The 20,792-nt window shown below is 34.8% G+C and overlaps 1 protein-coding gene and 1 long non-coding RNA gene across 2 annotated transcripts in view; one reads left to right on the top strand and one right to left on the bottom strand.

Annotated features, from left to right (window-relative positions):
- Positions 1-14,462: 14,462 nt before the first annotated feature.
- The window catches only part of LOC111391468 (ankyrin repeat-containing protein ITN1-like), a 12,314-nt gene continuing 5,984 nt past the window's right edge, over positions 14,463-20,792 (bottom strand). The window contains exon 7 of the mRNA XM_023016693.1: positions 14,463-14,660. Within this exon, the coding sequence (XP_022872461.1) occupies positions 14,623-14,660 (38 nt within the window). The 3' untranslated portion in view covers positions 14,463-14,622. The remainder of the gene's footprint in view (positions 14,661-20,792) is intronic.
- Positions 18,188-19,993, top strand: LOC111391479. The gene is made up of 4 exons (XR_002702118.1): positions 18,188-18,297; positions 18,395-18,462; positions 18,842-18,901; positions 19,751-19,993. It is a non-coding gene; the product is annotated as an uncharacterized LOC111391479 (long non-coding RNA).

Genomic DNA, 20,792 nt, shown 5'->3' on the forward strand with positions numbered 1-20,792 from the left:
CTCCCTGACATAACCTTTGCTCATCAACTCCTCCACTTTCTTTTGAAGCTCCTTCGTCTCCTTGGGATTGCTTCGGTAAGCTAGTCGATTCGGTATGACAGTTTCGGGTACAAAGTCAATCTGGTGCTCGATGCCTCTGATTGGTGGCAATCCACTTGGCATCTCCTCAGGCAACACATCGTCGAACTCCTGCAATAAAGACTTAACCAAATTAGGGAGGGATGTGTTAGAATCCTCGAAATTGAGGAGGGACTCCTTGTACACTAACAATATCATTTGTCTATTATCGCTCATAGCCTTTTTCAAATCACTCTCTTTTGCATAGAAGTTGACCTTTGGCTTTTCTCTCCGCTCAGCTGACTCTTTTTCTCTCCTCTCAACTGACTCTTTTTCTCTCCGCTCATGTGGCTTCGCTCTCTTTTCTCCACTCTCAGCCACCTCACTATTTTATCTCTTATTGATGATTTCACTATTGCCTCTCCTTTTTCCCGACTCTCTTATTCTCTCGTCTTCCTCACTTTTCAGCTTGATTTGATCTCCATACACTTGTGCCGGTATTAATGGCGCAAGAGTGATAGTCTTCCCATCCTTGACAAAGCTATAACGATTTCTATAACCATCATGTGTGACCCTTCTATCATATTGCCATGGTCTTCCTAACAAGATATGACCCACATGCATAGGTACCACATCACATACTACTTTGTCACTATAACTCCCAATTGAGAAATTAATTAAAACTCTTTTTTCACCCTAACTTCCCCACTTTCATTCAAACATTGCAACTTATAAGGCCTAAGGTGTCTTAACAATACTAGTCCTAATTTCTTAACTAAAGTTGTACTAGCTACATTCGTGCAACTCCCACCATCAATAATGATACTACATACCTTATCGTTGACATAACAACGTGTGTGGAATATATTTTCTCACTGCTGCTCCGAGTCATCCACTTTAACTTGAGTGTTAAGAGCTCTCCTTGACACCAATGATTCCCCAACAGCAAACTCCAATTTTTCTTCTTCTTCAACGTCCTCCAATGAAGGCATGTCCTCAAACTCTCCTTCACTTTCACTCACCACCTCTCCATTATCCAACAAAACCATTACCCATTTATTTGGGCATTGAGAAGCAATGTGCCCTGACCCCAAGCATCTGAAACACTTGATGTCTCGATTCCTTGATGGTTGTGAATCTGTTTTGGGTGCTGTTTTGCTAGCACTTTCTTCTTTCCCTTTCTGCCACTCATTCCTACCTTTAGGTACAACTTTATCACACTTGTTGTTGTTGTTCCACCTTGGCTTCCAAGATGGATTAACACTCGAAGTTCCTAACGGCTGCCTAGCTGTCCCTTTCCTCTTCAGCTCTCTCTCTACCTTCATAGCCACATGCAACATGTCTTCCAACTCCACATAATATTGCAACTCCACTACATTGGCAATTTCCCTATTCAACCCATTCAAGAATCGTGTCATGGTAGCCTCCCGATCCTCCACCACATTGGCCCTAATCATGAGTATTTCCATCTCCTTATGATAGTCATCTACACTCTTCGACCCTTGATATAGATCTTGCAATTTTTGATGGATCTCTCGATAATAGTGGCTAGGAACAAACCTCTTTCTCATCAATGACTTCAATTCCTCCCAAGTGCTAATTGGTCTTCCCCCACTCCTACGTTGTGAAGTAATCACTTGATCCCACCATGAAATTGCATAGTCACTNNAGTTTTTGATGGATCTCTCGATAATAGTGGCTAGGAACAAACCTCTTTCTTATCAATGACTTCAATTCCTCCCAAGTACTGATTGGTCTTTCCCCACTCCTACGTTGTGAAGTAATCACTTGATCCCACCATGAAATTGCAGTCACTGAACTCCAAAACTACTAATTTCACCTTTTTCTCCTCCGAATAGTTATAACACTCGAAGATCATTTCAACCTTCCTTTCCCATTCCAGGTATGCCTCGGAATCACTCCTTCCTTTGAACGAAGAAAATGTCATTTTTATATTTCCCAAGTTTCCATCCAACTCCTCCCCGCGATCATTCTGACCCCGTCTGTCGAACCTATCGCCTCTATTCCTCATCCTTCCCATCTCAACACCGTGAAATTCATCTTCGCCCATGTCACTCCCATATCCATACTCCTCTCGCCTTTTCCTCCTAGGCTCCCATCTATCCGATACATCCACTCGATGCCCCTACTAAGATTAGCCACTGATGTATCTAATCTATTAATCCAAGCCTCCTGCTTCTCCAACTTATCTCTCACATCTCCAAACGCCCTCTCAAACCTTTGCACTAAATCCTCCGTTGCATTGCTGTTATTGCCTTGTCGGCTTGAGTTTGATTCTGCCCTTTCTGACATCCTAACAGTAAAATTTTATTTTACTGCCTCACCAAAAGTCACTCGGAACACACACAAGGGCTTTTACACTCTATTAAGCTCACCTCTCTGCCTTTTACCACTCAGTTCTTTCAACAATTGCTTCTAGGAACAACCAATGAACTCAATCAACCAATCAATTCGTGTAGAATTTCCCAAATCGGATGTAACTCAATAATTGTAACAAAGGACTCAAAGAAAACTTTTAAAACTTGATTTGAATTGAAGGAATGGAATGATTCAATGTGTCCAAGTAATTTAGAAACGATAATGAACAATAAAAGTTAGTATTTGACGGATCAATAATATTTAACAAGTCTTTTTTTTACTGTACGGATGAACAGTAATTTTTTTAGATCCGAAAATCAATAACAAAACCAACAAAGAAAACAAAAACTGATTTGGGTGAAAATTGAGCCCAGAAATGGAATTTGAAGATTTTTGATGAAACGTTTGGATCAAAAAATCAAGAAAACCTTCTGGACACAAGAACACAAGGAATTGAAAAAATTTAGAAAACAAAGGATATAACTTGATTAAATTGGAGCCAAAGCTCTGATACCAACTGATGCGAACCCCGTAGCAATGGAAACTACGAAACCCACAATGAGATTGATGCGGAACCCAAGAACGCTAATATTAACCCGATTTTGGATCTTGAACCCCAAGAAACCCTAGATTAGTGAAGAACCGAAAACCCCTTGATTACAATTAAAAGAACCTACAATTCGATTGATAGAACGCCACAAGAAGTTGAATCTTGATAAGTTCCAAGATTGTTCAAGAAGAACAATAAATTGAAAGAAGAAATATCTCTCTCTATAATATTAATTTAGAAGTCAAAAGTTCAAAGGTTGTTACAATGAAAAGTAATCTCCTATTTATACTAATGAATAAAAACGTCCAAAACCATCAAATTATGGTAATAATTTGATTTCATAAGAATTCTATCGAAACTAGGAAATTTGGCCAAAAATAGAAAATTCGCCAATTTTTTTGGCTTGTGCGGCCGCATGGTGTAAATCCATGCGGTCACATGGTTCAACAGAAATTGCACTTTTAGTTTTCGGTATGCATGTGTGCGGTCGCATGGAGTTTTGCCTGTGCAGCCGCATGGTGTTGTTTTCTGCCTCCGCTTTCGTCGCTTGATAACAAATTGATCCAAGTCGATTCGGCTTTCGACCCGAACATGAAAGTTGCTCTATTTTGAGTCCCGAACATGGTTCCATCAATGGTTTCTTGAACGAGCAATCCCATCGCTTGTTTCACTTGCTTTGCGCTTGATCGCGTTATTGGTTTGCCTTCGACTATCAACGGGTCTCGTCTCACACTTGCCTTCGTCGGGCTCAACTCCTAGATCATATCAATTATTGAATTTATAGACCAATGTGATAATTGAATCAAATGATGTGGAGTTCTTTGAAAATTCACTATCTTTGGATAATGAATTAAGGAAAACTCATAAAGAATATTTTCTAAAGATGTTAATTGATCTATTGAACCTCGAAAAGCAAAAGAACTCAGATAGAAAAGACTTTAGGACCGAATGAAATTAATTCTTAACTTATTTCACTTCACTTAGTAGAGAAAAAAGAGAAAAATGCTGTAAGATTAATACATTTTGTTCTACAAGTGAAAATCAGTCCTAAAACCTATAGAGAAGCTACTGCTTCTCGTGATAGTATCTTTTGGATTATGTAATTAAAGATGAAATGAATTCAATTAGATCAAACAACACGTGGGAACTTGTCGATTTATCACCAAAGTCTAAACCTATTGATGATAAATGGGTGTTCAGGAGAAAGTATAATATAGATGGTTCTCTTAATTCTTTTAAAGTTAGATTAGTAGCTAAAAGTTATTGACAAAAAGAAGGAATAAATTATTTCAATACATATGCACATCAATTAGGATATTATTCACATTAGCATCCATATATTACTTGCATGGTCATCAAATAGAAGTCAAAATAATATTCTTAAATGGGGATCTCAATGAGGAGGTTTATATGGAACAACTTGAAGGGTTTGTTTTACTCGAAAATGAACATAAGGTGTGCAAGTTCTTAAAATCAGTCATATAGTTTAAAACAAGCATCCAAGAAATGGCATGAGAAATTTGATTTAGAGGTTATTTCTATTGGCTTCAAACATAATAGTGTAGCTAAATGCTTGTATTCCAAATTGTATAATAATTATGTGATATTTATTTTCTTATACATTGATGACATGTTGATTCTGAGTAATCATGTGATGGAATAAAAGAAATGAAGAGGTTTTTATCTTCCATGTTCAAGATGAAAGATCTTGGACAAAGTGGATACTAATTCGGGTATTACAGTTCTAAAACTAGTGGGGCATTTTTGAGTCAATTACATTATATCGATAATGTGACTAATAAGTTTAATCATTTGAATATAAAAGAGTATATTACTTCTCTTGATCCAAATTCTAAACTTATAAAGAATTATGGAAGAGCTGTTGGTTAATTGGAATATGCAAGTGTTATTGGAAATCTTATGTATGCAGTTTAAGGCACACGATCGGACATACCATTTGCAATTAGTAAACTTAGTAGGTTTGCTAGTAACCAAGCAAGGAACATGGAAATGCCATTGGAAGAGTTTTTGGTTACTTAAAAAAAAAATCAAAAACTTAGATCTACAATATTGGCTGTAATGGAGTGATTTATTGATGCTAGTTGGATATTTAACACTGATAAGAGTAAATCTACTTTGGATTTAGTTTTTACTCTTGAAGGAGTTGCAATTTCTTGAAAATTAAAGAAACAAACATTCATAATACATTCAACCATAGAATTTGAATTCGTGGCAATAGCCGATTTCAAGAAAGAAGTTGAGTTATTTAAGGATTTACTATATGAGATACTTTTGGGATGAAAAAATATATCTTCGATATCCATCATGAATGATAGTCAAGCTAAATTTGCTAAAGCAAACAATGAGGTATACAACTAAAAGTGTAGACATATGAGTCTAAGTTATGACTATGTAAGGCAATTAATCAAGAGTGGAATAAATTCTTTAAATTACATTAAGTCAAATGAGCACCCAACGGATCATCTAATTAAACCTCTTAATAGAGATTTAGTAATATCTACTTCGAGTAGAATAGTGTTGAAATTCCTAAACTAAAAAGATCTACTAATGACGAAAACCCTACTTATCATTATTAAAGCAATAATCCACGAGTTCAAAGTATAAAAATAAGTAATTTGATTGTGGATAGTTTCAGCAATATAAATTCCACAAAAAATCCTATCCTAATTATATAATGCAAATTGTTACTTCAAGGAAGGTTGAGTTTTACAACTCTTAATGAAGTTCAGTACTAAGTACAAATATCTTTAAAAGTAACAAATATATTGGAAGAACTTCACCTAGACGAACTTCGAGATAGTGTCATCTCAATAGAATAGAGAGTTGGAGTTTCTCTCTTAAAAGTTCAACAAATATAATGCAAGCAAGGCCGCATTAGTACTAAGCGAGTTTACAGAACTTTTGAACACATGAAATTTGTATGTGTGCTTTTATTGGAATCATGACAAGGAATAACTGGTACCTTTTATGCTACTTTTAATTTCGATGATACTTTGTGAGAATTACGTTTTGGTTAGATTTAAATCAAAAGATATCTAATCCTTATGCATAAGTATTGCTATTTTGAGTACGTGGTCCATAAATTTCTGAATAAGTGGGAAATTTTTGTTTTTGTTTAAAATCAAATGGAAAGTATGGATAAATTGATGAATCAAAAGAAGGAAATAAAATTTGGAGGCAAAGTATTTTGCTGGTGCATGGGCATAGAACAAAAATAAACCCATTTGTTGGTTTGATTCTAGGCAATTTTTTAGGAAAAACTCAACATTTCATGAGAGATTGACACGTGGATGGTGAATAGAATACCACAAATAAGTAATAGATTTCAATTATAAAAGTACAAATCAACAATGAAAATCATATTGTAGTGTTTTTAAATTCAATTCACCTATATATTCAAACATTCAAAAGTGATCTTCAAGTTTTGGAAGATAAATACAAGTGCTTAGTTATTTTCTTCGTCAAGGCTTTATCGATCATACAAACCATTTGTCAAGGGTCACTTAGAAGGGACAAATATCATATGAGGACAATGATCTCATGCTTGAGCCTTTCTACTGTACTTTAGTGTTATTGATTCTTCCTTTTGTTCTCTTTTCCATTCCTCTTGAAGGATAATATTCCAACAGCTAAAATACAAAATACAGTTTTGCCATTTGGGATCTCATTCATTGGCTAGCTCTGTTTGTGTTCAAGTATATTTAGAGCAACATCTGCAAAGAGTAAACACTTAGCTTCTTCCATGGTTGTTTTATCCTATATTAATTATTTTTCCTTATTTATATAATATCATACTACAATTCATATTAATAGTTGCCAAAAATAGTGCAACATAGACCTCTTTGATAAGATTTTGGGATCCCATTTAATGGCTAGCTCTAGCTTGTGTTCAAGTATTTCTCAATCATGAATTATGTTGACCCCAAAAAATTGTCGCCAACTGATTCTCGACATCGTTCCCTTGCAATTGCACATGGAACAACCTGTTAGGAGGCAAAGGCCGCTATTCGAAAAAAGGTTCGGCAACTGCTTGCACTTTGACAGTCAATGGCTAAACAAAATATATAAAGAGAGTGCAAGAGTCGAGAGAGAGAGATGTGGCTAGGGTTTAGAAAACTTCATACCTTTGATTATAATGGATTCGTATGTGTGTGTGTGTATATATATACACACATACAAATGAAATGAATTGGGGCTAGCCTTTGGAGAGCCTCAGTTTGGGGCTTTTACTTGGCTGCCACTTGCGCCTTCGTTAACTTTGATCAAACTCTAATGGGCCTCATCTAGGTCCAATATGAAATGATAATTTTATAAAGATAACAATAGTCTACCAAGTTTGAGTCGTATATTCATGTGTGGGTCGAACTTTCTTTGTATTTGCAATTTTACGAAATTTTAGCAACTTCACAGCATTTATTTGCTTTTCTAAAGATGTGATATCTGCTCATTTTGTTTGCTTTGTTCTTCTTTTCTTTTTGAAAATGGTCCTCTTCGAGATCCAGCTCTTTGTTTGTCTTGCCTTTTTTGGGTTGATTTTTTATTGGAGGTGACCTGCTTCGGGTCTAGCTCACTTTTCAAAGTGCCTCTTTAAGACTCGTATGTTCATTAAAGTCCTTCTTTTGGGCTCATTTTTGTATTTTTATTTTCATCTAAAAGAATTGCATTTGAAAATATCATTTTTGTATTTTTTTTCAAGGGCATATACTTCGAGATTTTGCCTCTTCCTTTATTTAAGAAACATGGAGCTGGCTCTTCCTTTATTCAAGGAACAAGGACTTCGAAATAAGTGCCTCTTCCTTATTCAAGGAATGAGGACTTCAAGGTACCACCTCTTCCTTTTCCAAGGATCAGGGAGCCACTTCATCCTTTATTTAAGGAACAAAGACTCCAAAAATACGTGCATCTTCCTTTATTCAAGGAACGAGGGCTCCAAGATACGTTGCCTCTTCTTTTATTTAAGGAATGAGGACTTATAAATGTCGAATCTAATAATAAGGGATCCGCAAGCTAGGGTTCACCTTCAATCATGCGAGGTTTTACAAGCTAGCCTCAGTGAGCTTGGACTTATAAGCTCGCCTTTGATTAATAAGAAATTCACAACTAGAATCAAAATTTGATATTTAACCAAGCAATATTTTCTTGCGTTTACCTCATAAATAATTTTGAGCAACTTCTTCACAACACTTGATGAACCAGTAGCAATAATATGACCATTCATTACGTGATCCAACACCTAGCAATCTTTAATATTGAGCAAAGCATTTCATCGAACAATTCGCTTGCATTCTTACCAACCTTATTTCTCTTACAAAAATCTTTAGGTTAAAGAGATGTAAATTTAAATTTATATCATCTTCTTTCCTTATATCACAGTGCCTACAAGTAGTCATTACCCTTTGAATACATTGTAATCTAGAAGAAGCAGCAATTGGCCTTGGTCCAAAATGAATTAAAAGGAGCAATTGTCAATAAATTGAAGTAGACAAGGAAATTATGAAGTCCAAATTAGGATTTATAACACGAGTCGTCACTTCTCTCACCGATGAAAAGAATGTCCAAGCCAAATAAGTAGAAGTAGAAAGAATAGGCCACATGAAGATCACTGTATAAAGTATGCAATTGTAATATCCCAAAAAATGTCGCCTACTAAAGATGGTAAAGGACTTGATCACTTGAAACTAAAAGAATAATATGAGGCCAACTAAAATGGAATCAATGTGGGAAAACTTTCAAGCCAGTCCACTAAACTCCAAACTAATGTACACATTTAGCCCCCGTTTGACCCCCATTTTGTGGTAATGAAAATAGGTGAAATAGTTTTTTTTTTTGTTTTTTTTTTGAAAAATGAGTGATTGAAAAAGAATGAAATTTTTTGATTTATGTATAATATTATTTTATGAAAGATCGTATGGTTGAAAATAGGAGAGAGAAAAATAAAATGTAATGGAATGAAAATTAATGGGGGCCAAACGAGCCATTAACAACCTTGGATGAAATTAACATTGAGATTCACAGTTATTGTTTGTCTGAACATGCCACCCTCACTATCATACTTCCATCAGCATTAATGTGTGTTGACAGTGGAAATAAGCTAGGCTAACTACCAAGTTTCTATCATATATGGTGCCGATAGTTTCCTAATCGATGCTCACCAGATGCCTCCACATATGGTACAAAAGTTGCCCCAACCTTCAGCCACCTGACTGGAAGGCCGCATCATGAATCGAGCTTTAAAATAAAAAAAAATGCAATTGACAAACTTTGTTGGACAGTTAGTGTGCTTCCTACTATACGGTTGCTCTCGTGTTACCTCGAAGACCTTGAAAGGAGGCTACCGGTGGCTTTGTTGGTAACTCTTTGAAGCTACAACTTAGCTGAAGAATTTTCATCTACCATGTTGTACATTCAAGACTCTTGACAAAATGGGTCCTCATGTTGAAATAAGGAAAATCCTATTGAATTTTGGAATTTTGGTGGTAGAATTTGCTGAATGATTTGTACGGCAACAAGGTGGATTTTTGAGAATATTTAGTTTTTGTAACTGTATGTGGTGGGAAAGAGATTTTATTGTGAAGGTTCCATTATCCTTAATCATTCTTGGTCACCACATTATGCCACTTCACCCTAGCTTGAATGTCTATTTTACAGTAATGGTTGCAGTGCTGAAGATTCAAGATGCAAGAAAATATTGTTTTAGCTTGCTAACAACTCTTTTCTCCGTATGTTTATCCTTATGGTGGCTGATTATTCAATATGGAAACTAATTCAAGTATCACTTTTCTTCCATTTTTTATGATTGACTTGGCTATTTTTTTGATAGAAGAAACTTTCCGAATCATCATCTTGATTACTGTCTTTGCTCCTTTTTAGTAGAACAAACTACCCAAAAAAATTTCAATTTCTAGTGACCTTTTTGTACATGGTTAACATACCGGTTTACCACAGATGGCGCCTATCTATGAACTCCAAAAAATGTCGTCAACAGATCCCCAGCCTCATTCCTTCCACTCTTGCACACAAAACACCCCATTAGGAGGCAAAGGCCGCCGATTGAGAAAAAGGTTCGGCGACCGTTTGCACTGCAACATCAAGTCAATCGTCAAACAAAATATATAAAGAGAGTGCAAGATTTGGGAGAGAAGGATTTGGCTAAGGTTTAGAAAACTTCATACCTTTGATTGTAATGGATTCATGCACACACACACACACATATATATATGAACGGGCCAAGAAGGTTATGCAATGTGGCCTAAGTCCAAGCCCATCATGACGTAACTTTATAGGCATAACAATGTGTACTCCCAGGCACTTCAGCTAGACCTCTTGTGGCCTCAGTGGGTATCTTTGAAGGCACTTCGATTGGCCATTGGAGAGCCTCAGTTTAGGGCTTTTACTTAGCTGCCACTTGGGCCTTCGTTAACTTCGATCAAACTCTAATGGGCCTCATCTAGATCCAATAAGAAGGCCCTATACGAAATGATAATCTTATAGGTATAACAAATTCATTCAATTAACCCTGTCCCTATTAGAAATACACAAAGTTTTGAGTTGTTTTATAAACAAATTTGTGTTTATCAATTCTACGTAAATAAGAAAAACACAAGTAAATTATTTTAGAGAAAAATTCAAACATGAATGACATTAGAAATCCGACTCCACCAAAAAATTCATTTTAATTCTCCAACTCATGCCAATTTTTACAATTCATGATCCTAATTTGTTTAATGACATCTCGATGGTAAGGTTAAACCTATTTTCATTTATGACTCTAAAATATATTTATCAATGTGATATATAAAAATAATTCAACTTTACGATCATTTCATTAAGTTTGTGCAAAACATAGGAGTATATTTCTCTACGTATCACACTCTATGTTATATACTAACATGTGCTGGAACCTAAATTGAACCTCTCAGAAGCAAAATAAGTCATACATTTGAACAGTGTTCAACCCTTCGAATGTATTAAGAACTTAGCACATAATTAACAAACATATGAATTGAAATAAAAAGAAATAATTTTCAAATAAAACATCAAATTATGGTTTACATCATCGTCCTAGTGAAAGGTTTGTATCCTAACATATTGAATTGTAAAAACACAATTTTGTTCATAATACTTCGCCCAAAGTTTATAAAGATGAGAAGAAAGTAAAGAGATCAATTTTCATTCCTCAAATTTCTTCAATGAATTTTTAGATCAACTTCTTCATCTCCTTACTCAATAACCAATAACTTGAATTTTGTGTTGAAATCTCAAGAGAATTTGTGTTTTGATCTCTAATGTTGTATGTTTTGAAGATTAGGTTTTGGGGAATTTACTTGTCTCTAATCGCTTGGAATTTAGTTATACATGCACAGTGAAATTTTAAAATAATTTTTGATTTCCATCAATGATCATCGTTAAGTTCAGATAGAAATTGTGATTAGAATGTTACCTTTGATGAATTCTCAAGCTTCAATGTGACTTTGAACTTGATCTACCACGATCTCTGTACACCATAGTTGTTCAAGCATTCAACCTCTAGTGGTAATCCACACGAAAATAACAAGAATGATAGGATTAGGATTTTGTTTTCTTATACTAGCAAGAATAGAAATAAATTTATTTTCTCTCTAACCCTAATTATTTATTAGATGTTTAAATACACCTGATCCATCTAGTAAACAAAGTCTATATGTTGACCTATTAATAAATCGTTCCAATTAATTACTTGCAAAAGTGTCCATATTCGTCAATATAATTAATTCTTAATTTCACTCTTCTAATTCTCGCCTTTTGTATAACTGATTTGATCCATGGAACGAAGATAAGCTCGGGAAAAGATCCATCGATTGTCGAAGAAGTTCCGATGACTCGGTCACGAGCAAAGCGGGTCAAAGAAGTGATGGAATTACTTGTACAAGCTACAATGAACAAAACATTTATCATTGCAAGCGAAGGGATGAATTGCTTGTTGGGCTTGGAAAGCTGAAACACACTGGACCTACTTGATTCAAGCCGTAAATGAAAGACCTGGCTGACTACACTGTGCGATCACAAAGTGATAGGACCCATGCAACTGCATGATGATATGCAGAAAGCAGACTGGGGAAAATTGGGTCTTCTATGCGATCGTATATAGTTACACCATGTGGTCACATAGAGTAAAATGGATACACGCGAATTTTCTAAAAACTATTAAAACTCTATTTTTTGATATCTTAGTAATCTTTTTAGACTTTATTTCCAGTTTTAACTAGGTTTTATGGGTTCTCTATACATAAGACTCATTATTTCATATAAAAACATTCATTGTTCATATCAAATGAGAGATTATTTGGTGAGCTATTTTGCTTTCAAAATCCTGGTTCTTCATTAAACAAATTACGAATTTATCAAAATTTGATTCTTATGGGAATCAAACAACCGAGGCAAAGTTCTTGAATTATAGTGATCAAGGAGTCAACAAATTGTTAGCGATTATTGGTTACTTAGTTCAATATTTTTTAATCAAACTCAAAACTTTAGTTTCTTAGCTTTCTTGGGTTTGAATCAACCTCGTGTAGGTTTCGTAACTTCAATTGTTACATGGTTTCACATCAATAACCCATTAGGTTCCCGATCACTATACTAGACGATGCGAATCATTATTCTTATATAACAAAGTAGGATAAATTGAAAATTCTCCTTTCAATTTAGCGTTAACTTACAAAGACTAATCAACTTATATTTGTCATCCCTGATTGACATATAAAAATTTATTGGGGCAATACACGCAACAAAAAAATGTCATGTAGTAACTATTATCCTTTCATCATTATAATCTGATAACCTATGAGATATAGAGATGTGTCAACCTCGATTTAATCTATCATATCTTTCATCTCACTCATAAGTCAAAACTATTTTTGACTTATGAACTCACCTTAGCCCAAGATTTTGATATCAACATAAGCAGATAAACGTAATGATAATCTTTACTATCAAAAAGTGAGAAATCATCTATTGATCATTCATAACCTTTATATGATTCTTGTCAAAGCTGAATGATGTCTTGTTAGTGACTCTTGAAAGGGCAACATCCAACATCATCGAAGTATAAAGAACCTCATATAAGGTGCTATGACATCATCAAGTCATAGGATGAAATCCATTACTGCATGTTACATAATCACCAGCACTGAGATAGTTGTCAACATGAAATCTCTATAGTAGGTCTCCAATATTTTCTCCTCTGAAAAAATATCATCACATCCATTTAAATTTCCCTGCGTTTTAATTTTTGAAATCAATGATTCAATTTACTAGTGAGAAATATCATCTATCGAACAGCTCCAACTTGACACAATCTAAATGAAATCTCCTATTGAAGACAATGGTGGTGCCATTGAAAACTTGGAATATTATCTTAAGATTGTTGGTGCTACATTCGTAATGGTCGGGACAAGAAATAGATGAATTTGTAGAAAATTTTGTTGAACTCTTAAGCCAAAGAAACAAGTTGAAGAAACTGTTACGAACCTTTGTAGAAGATCAAACCAAACCCATTTCATGAAGATGTTTCACAAAGACTTGAAATAATAGCTCCGTGGTGGATTACAAGGCAGTGCTTTTTTCTTTAGGCAATAATTGCTCTTGATGATGTACACTGGTAAGAAAAGATACCTCTAGAATACAGTAGAATCTGAATATGGTGTATGCATTTTGCCTAATGAAGACAAGCCCAAACACTAAGGAGAGAAGAAGCTAATATAGAGGGTCATGTACTGTATTTTCAAATTACAAAACATGGACAAACTTTGAAAAAGAAGAGTTTAACTATGCACAAAAAATATAGTTTTAAGGTGGAAGATGAAGGAAAACTCTATCATATATTTCCATGTGTCTCGTATATGAAATTAAAAATCTTATTTATAGGTTGTTAAACTACTCTTCCCAAGAGTTATAATCATTCACAAGAGACAACTTTAGAAAATTATGGTGAAAATACATCAAAAAACTGGAGAAACGGGTGCCAAAGAACTTGTTCTAGGGAGAATCATAGACATTGCCCACAAGCGTAGGGCGGGTTTCAGATGTCATTAGCAGCTGCCCAATAGCTTGGGGCAGCCGTCCCCACTGGCATGCAGAATACCTACATGCTGCCATCCGATTGGGCAGCCATCAAGGCTCAGTGATCCAACCTAGTCCTCCCCACTATCAAACCTCCACCAAACTATTTCCTTGACTCTTAGAAGCTCACAAACGCATCTAACAATGTCCAAAACCGATGTTATTTGAAAATTCTGCCACAAGATTTAACTTATTTTGTAAAACGAGCCTCTATAATCAAATGCCTAAAGCTATTCCAACTAATTTACAAAGAAATTGCAGGAAAAATCTCTGTCATATCAATTTATGGTAATTTCTTCAATCCTTTTAGATGAATTCTTCAAAAAAATAAAAATAAAAAAGGAAAAAAAAGAATACAATAACATAAAAACCCCTTCACAAAACCCAAAAAAGTACAAAAAGCTGAAACAATAATCACAAATGGTAAAAAAATTTGCACTAGTCAAAAGTGCAATTACAGGAAATGTCCTTTGCTTTATTCTGTTATCTCATAATAGAGTAGTCAGGCCATAAATAGCCTAATAAAGCCTTTCGTTCCTTTCCATGGAAAATATTCCTGATCCATAAGTAGAATGCATAACATCAGCCAACAAAGGAAACTGTAAGAACGCAAATAGCGTAACTGGAACACAAGCAGTGAGAGCAATCGGGATAATAATCCAAGCCAGTTGATGTCCAACCACAATGAAAAAGCTTGCACTAAAAGCAAGTAGCATTGATGCTATCGAAAAGAAAAGTGTTGTTAGGCCAATAATCAGCCTCTTCGGCAAAGACTCAAGGAAATCTTCTTCAGCATAACGCGAGGTGAGGATAGATAAGAACATCAATATAGATGTCACAGAGGAGAACAGAGCTAGTGCATCTGACATGGAGAAAATTATAAATGACTTGTCCTTAAGGAACATAGGGGTTCCTGTATCATTGTTGTTGCCTCCTGGTACTGTAAAAATTGCGGCAAACATTACTGTAGTAATAAGTGTTGCAACAAGCATGCAGGATGATGCTGTATCCTTCATCCATTTCTCCCCACTCTCGACTAATCCCTTGTGTTCCTGAGTAAATAGCATTTGGGGTGTTCTACCTTCTGAGTCTTTCATTTCCTTGTATAATGGCAGCATATTCTTCTCAACTTCCTTTGAATTTTAATAAGAAGAAGAGTGAAAACACATGGAAAGCAATTTTAATTAACTTAAACGAGAAAGAATAAAGTTTGAATACAATTTGAAAGTCACCTTAAACCACAGCAACTCCCGTTGCATTTGAAGTGCTGCACCAGAGACAATATTAAGTCTGTTTGAAGGAGCCAAGTTTGCAGCCAAGTGCAACATGTTACAATTGCTGGGGTTCTTATAGGATGTGATCAAATCTTTGTATCCTCCTATGTCATAAAGAAGTTTGAAGATTTTTTCTTGGCGATGAATAACTGCAATGTCAAAAATGCTTCGACTTTGCTCATCAACTTTCCAAATGAGATCAGGACAGGAGAGAAGAAGCTCCCTAATGAACTGAAAGTTTCCAAATTCTGTAGCTATGAACAATGGTCGTGAAGGGCTCCTGAGTAACTTCCCAATTTCTGAATCATCCAATAAGAAGAGAACCTGTTTCCACAAGAATTTTACCAACTCCAGGGCTTGGGCCTGAGGCATGGGCCTCACTTGCCTCGCCCCAGAACCGACCCTGGATTTTAAGAGATATTTCTTGTCAGATTTAGCTCGATGGCAAGGTATTCATACCATTTGAATCAATCTAATTTATAATGTTGATGATGCCTGAAGAGACTTGATAAAGAAAATTTGTCTTCAACATGACGTTTCTTGCTCCTTTATGAAATTTAATTTTTCAAATACACTCCATCCTTCATAAGTATCACTGTTAACACTCAACTTAACAATGTAGCATCACCAATTTAATGCATAACATCTTTCTCTTCCATTTTTATACAACTGCAACTTGAATTTCACATAGTTGCTACCTGTAAGATACTTGAAGAAGTGATCATATTAGTGTGTATGAGGACTCTACATATACTTGTGAAGAGTTACTAGCAACTAGGGGCAGACGCAGGATGAAAATTTTAGTGGGGCAAAACCAAAAAATCATAGGAAAAAACCTCAAGAAAAATCAAAAATTTGAAAATCAAGTGGGGGCGGCCGACCCCACTCGGCTTCAAATGGATCCGCCCCTGCTAGCAACCTGTTCACAATATTTAATTTAGGTCGTTTGCCAGCATGTTTTGAAATGCTTGGTCAATCATACCTCACATTTTAAATTGCCCTCGAAACCAAAATTCTATTTTTCCAACTTTAGTGTTGGTCATCGGATGTGAATTTAATATGCATTAGTTCCCATGTGACCTTCATGTCTTTTTTCTTTCGCAATGGCCACGTATTTGAAATTCTATGGAATAGAACAATTATGACTCCTTATTCTGATCATGAACTGCATTATGTTTTCCCTTTATCCTTGTAAGATGTGGATTATGAGGCCTCCATTGCCGCAAAACTTACTGTTACCAAGAAAATATATTCTCAACAGAAGAAAGCGATGCTAAGTTCAACTTCCTTCTAGAACCTTTTTCCCACAGAACCAGGTTATTATATTTTGACGCAAATATTGATATAGTGATTTCAATATTTATAGTTTTCTTCCATTGGAGTTTTTAAATAAAACCACCGCTATTTATCTGTAATGTTGGGGAGAAAACGCGCGGATCGACTTTGACTGACAAATAATGGAATTGAGAAAATACAGCTAAAAATGGACACAGGTATTTATGTGGTTCACCTAATTTAGGTAGACGGGCAAGTATATGAGGATTTCACTATAGTAGGAGAATTACAACACACTCTCTAAATACAAGGAGATAACAACAATCAATCTCTCTTGTAATTAGGAGAAAACAAGTAGGAAAAAAACTTAGGAGAAAAACAATAAATTTTCTCTCTACTCTTCTCTCTACCTTACAATTTCCTCTCTTGATTTTTCCTCTCCATATGGCATACTTTCTCTCAAACTCTTGCCCATATTTATAGAGATTTTTGACCTCCATAAGCGCTTGGAAGAGTCAAAGTTCTACCACCTTCATTTGTTGGAATTCTCTACACATTTGGCTTGTCAAGTAAACGGAGAAAGAAAACTTGAATTTCTCAACCTCCCTTGTATGCATGCATGGAGTCTTTCTTAACAATTAAGAAATCAACTCCTTATCCATTTGGTCAAAAAAATGTGGCTATCATTAGTTGGAAACTCCAATTTTGCCACCATCACCACTTGCATGCATGTATGTATTTTTCTTATTTGTTAAGTAATGTTTTATGGTCAAAAAATTGTGACTATATTTTCAACATGTAAGAAGGAGAAGATTTTACTACATGATAAGCTTTATTGCAGATAGTTCTTAAATGTACTTATTTTGTAGTATCTTTTATTGTTGGTAGGATTGGTTGAGGCCCTATGCAGCCTTTTACATTCTACGTGACTTCTTTAAAACCCTAATCACAGCCAATGGGTTCGATTTCCTATTTTCTCACATAGTATATGCATTTTTTTAAAATTTCTTGGTATTTTCTCGCTTTTTTTTTCCAGCTCAGCGGTTCTTATATTTCTCTATCAAATAATCTTATGGGATTATGATCTCTAATTCGAAAGGTCTACATATATTTTTGACATCAACATGTTAGGTGCTAACAATTCTCTTTCCGTATTTTCACCTTCAGAAGCTTGATTGAAAAGACAACTTGCACTACAATATAATTTACTTTCCTTACTTGTTGCGTTTAATCTTTTTCCGTGACATATAAACACATGGTATGTTACAACCGAATTCTTTTAGGTAGAAAAATCAATGGTTATTTTATTGGGGTTATTTTATGATAAAAAAATATTTTGAGGGTTTAAGATGAATAAAATTTTTAGTTTGAATTTATTTTTCTAAATTTGGAAGTTAAGGATTTAATACTTTATTATATGAAATTTAGTATCACTAAATGTTATATTATATGAAAGATGATGGACTTACCTTGCAAAACCCCACTAATTTGATCATTTGAACCCAATTGCCATTATTTTTCATACCAAACCGGGCAGAGAGGCTGGAAACGGCAGAGGAGGAAAAGAAGAAAGAAAAGAGAAGAGAAAGGAAGAAAAAGAAGAAGAGAAGGGAAAAAGAGGAGGAGAAAAAGGAAGGAAAATAGGTAGTTCGAGCTTGTATCCATTCTCCTTTCTCTATATTTTCTTCAAGAGGTAAAGGAATGATTCTATGTTAAATTTAACTTCTGGCATAAATTTCAGATTTAAGAGGATAAGAGTACAAATTGGAGCTCAAGTTTGTTGATTCTTTAATCTCCAATTTCATTAAGGTAAGAATACCAATTTTTGGAAAACCCTAGATTTTAAATTGGATACTTGTGTAAGGATTAATTGTGAACATGATTATGGCGATGATTTATTAACTTGAAAGAATTGAACTATGGAATAAGATGTAAATTAGATTGGTGCAAGTTGAAATTCAAGTTTCACTAGATTAGAACAAAGAATTGTTTGTATGTTTGGGATGTGCGTAATTATGATAATTTAAAGATTAGTGAAAGGCTAGAAGGTAGAATTTGTTTTAATTGTGAAGGAAACTAAAGAATATATTCAAGTGCCGAAAAGTCAAGTTCTAATATTTCATAATTAAATGTTATGAGATATTTAGTATGGGAGTTGTTAAATTAGTTATTTTACATCATATTTCAGGTGATGACGTGAAAGCTCGACAATGCTGGTCAATTTGACTAGATTGCTATCCATAGATCTGTGAGTAGAGAATCTACGTTTTCAAAAAGAAGATTTTATTTTTATTTTTATTTTATAGAAGCATATTTATTACATGAAATGCCTTATTTTCGAGAATTACTAGATGAGTGTGATTGTTTTGAAGTTATTAGAAAATAATTGATGTGATTATCTTACTCTAGTGCACTGAGGGGCTATGACCGTATACTAGAGTCATGTATTTAACTACTATACATTGAGGGGCTACAGCTGTGTGTAAGGTAACTTTTATCCACTAAGGGGCTACGACCGTGGATAAAGGCATCTATTAGACATTGAGGGGCTACAGTCGTGTATAAGAATGGTTATGTTTCCATCTTGGACACTGAGGGGCTACGGCCATGTACAGAGTATTGATCAGACGGTTTATGTGCATATGATTCATAGCTTTCAGATCATTAGTAGATGTTTACATGGGATATATTTTGATGTGAATTTTAAGTATATAAGGGATTATTATCCTACAGCTTACATTTCCCCGTTTACAGTTCAGCTTATGGATTTCAAATTATAGAGTTCAATTTATTCAGTTTTAAGAATAAAGCTTCCAGCTTATAATATTGAGCAATAACAATATTCCATAGATTTTCATGAACATCAGATTCTTTATATTCGTTATATTTTGCAGTTACTTGTCTAGAATTAAGAACAAATAATTTTATAATGCAATCATGCGTAGTTTAAAAGTGCTGCTAGATTTAAGCATTTCTTGAAGATTTAATAGAGTTAGAATTTTCAGAAAATATGCATAAATGGAAAAGCATGCTTATTTTCAATATATCCACTCACTAAGTTACAAACTCATATTTTGTTACCCTTTTTCCTTATCAGATAGCAGCCGAGTTGAACAGTATTGGAGCCTGTCGATCCTTTGAATTGAGCCACACGTCATTAGTTGTATGGTCTACTTTATCAGATTAGGTAGCACCTGTTTCTTGGGTTACATGTAGTTTATGTTAGAAAAGGTTGTCATGAGATCACTATATGGTATATTTAGTACATTTGAGGATTGTCGGTAACAAGTAAATATCAAATTGTCAGTATTTTATTTTGAATAGTTTGGATTTTGAGGCACTGGTGTACTTGTTTTATATTATATGTATTGATTTGAGGAAATTGATTATGGATCAGGTGGTTTTAGTACATATATTTGAAGAGATTCTATCAAAATTCTTTAAAATTTCCTCACAGTTAGACAAGTCAAGGTTGCGTTGGTGGTGGGTCCGGCACTTAGCTGATATCTACCATCGGTGCATGACATATGTCGGATCCATTAAGGTGATTGGGGACGGGTCGTGTCATGGTAATTATGATGATGATGATGATAGTATCTAAAACTTCTGAATATGCTAGAAAGAAAGGAGTAGATCTGAAAGGGGAATTGCCGATTGGAGTTGACGAAAATAGTGTGGATACTTGGGTCTATCCAAATCTGTTGTACATGAGCACCTCCACTGGGCACCTTCAAATTATTTTGACAAAAATGGACAACATTGAGGTTTCCTTATAATTAGGAAGAAATGTCCAAAGATAACTATGCCTGGTGACGTACTTGTTCAATGCAGTTTCATTTTGTAACTTCGTGATGTCTCGTTTTTCTCTTGTTTTTCAAAGTCCCTACATCTTTTAGACAATTCTGTAATTCTAAAATAACAGAAATTCTGCTTTCATTGACGGATGGTCAAGTACTTCATGATTTATATAATCGATTGTATATTGGGTTTCTTCGGAACTTGGGAGTCCCCAGATCATGCAATCATTGTCTCTATGAAAATTTTTTACTGTCTATTCCTCTAGCCAGGTATGTCCTTATCTTTCTCCTTCGAGAACTTGTCTTTTTTTTTTTTTTTTTTTTTTTTTTTTTTTTTTTTTC

The sequence above is a fragment of the Olea europaea genome, unplaced genomic scaffold, assembly GCF_002742605.1.
Source record: "Olea europaea var. sylvestris unplaced genomic scaffold, O_europaea_v1 scaffold796, whole genome shotgun sequence".
In the NCBI taxonomy this organism is placed as follows: domain Eukaryota; kingdom Viridiplantae; phylum Streptophyta; class Magnoliopsida; order Lamiales; family Oleaceae; genus Olea; species Olea europaea.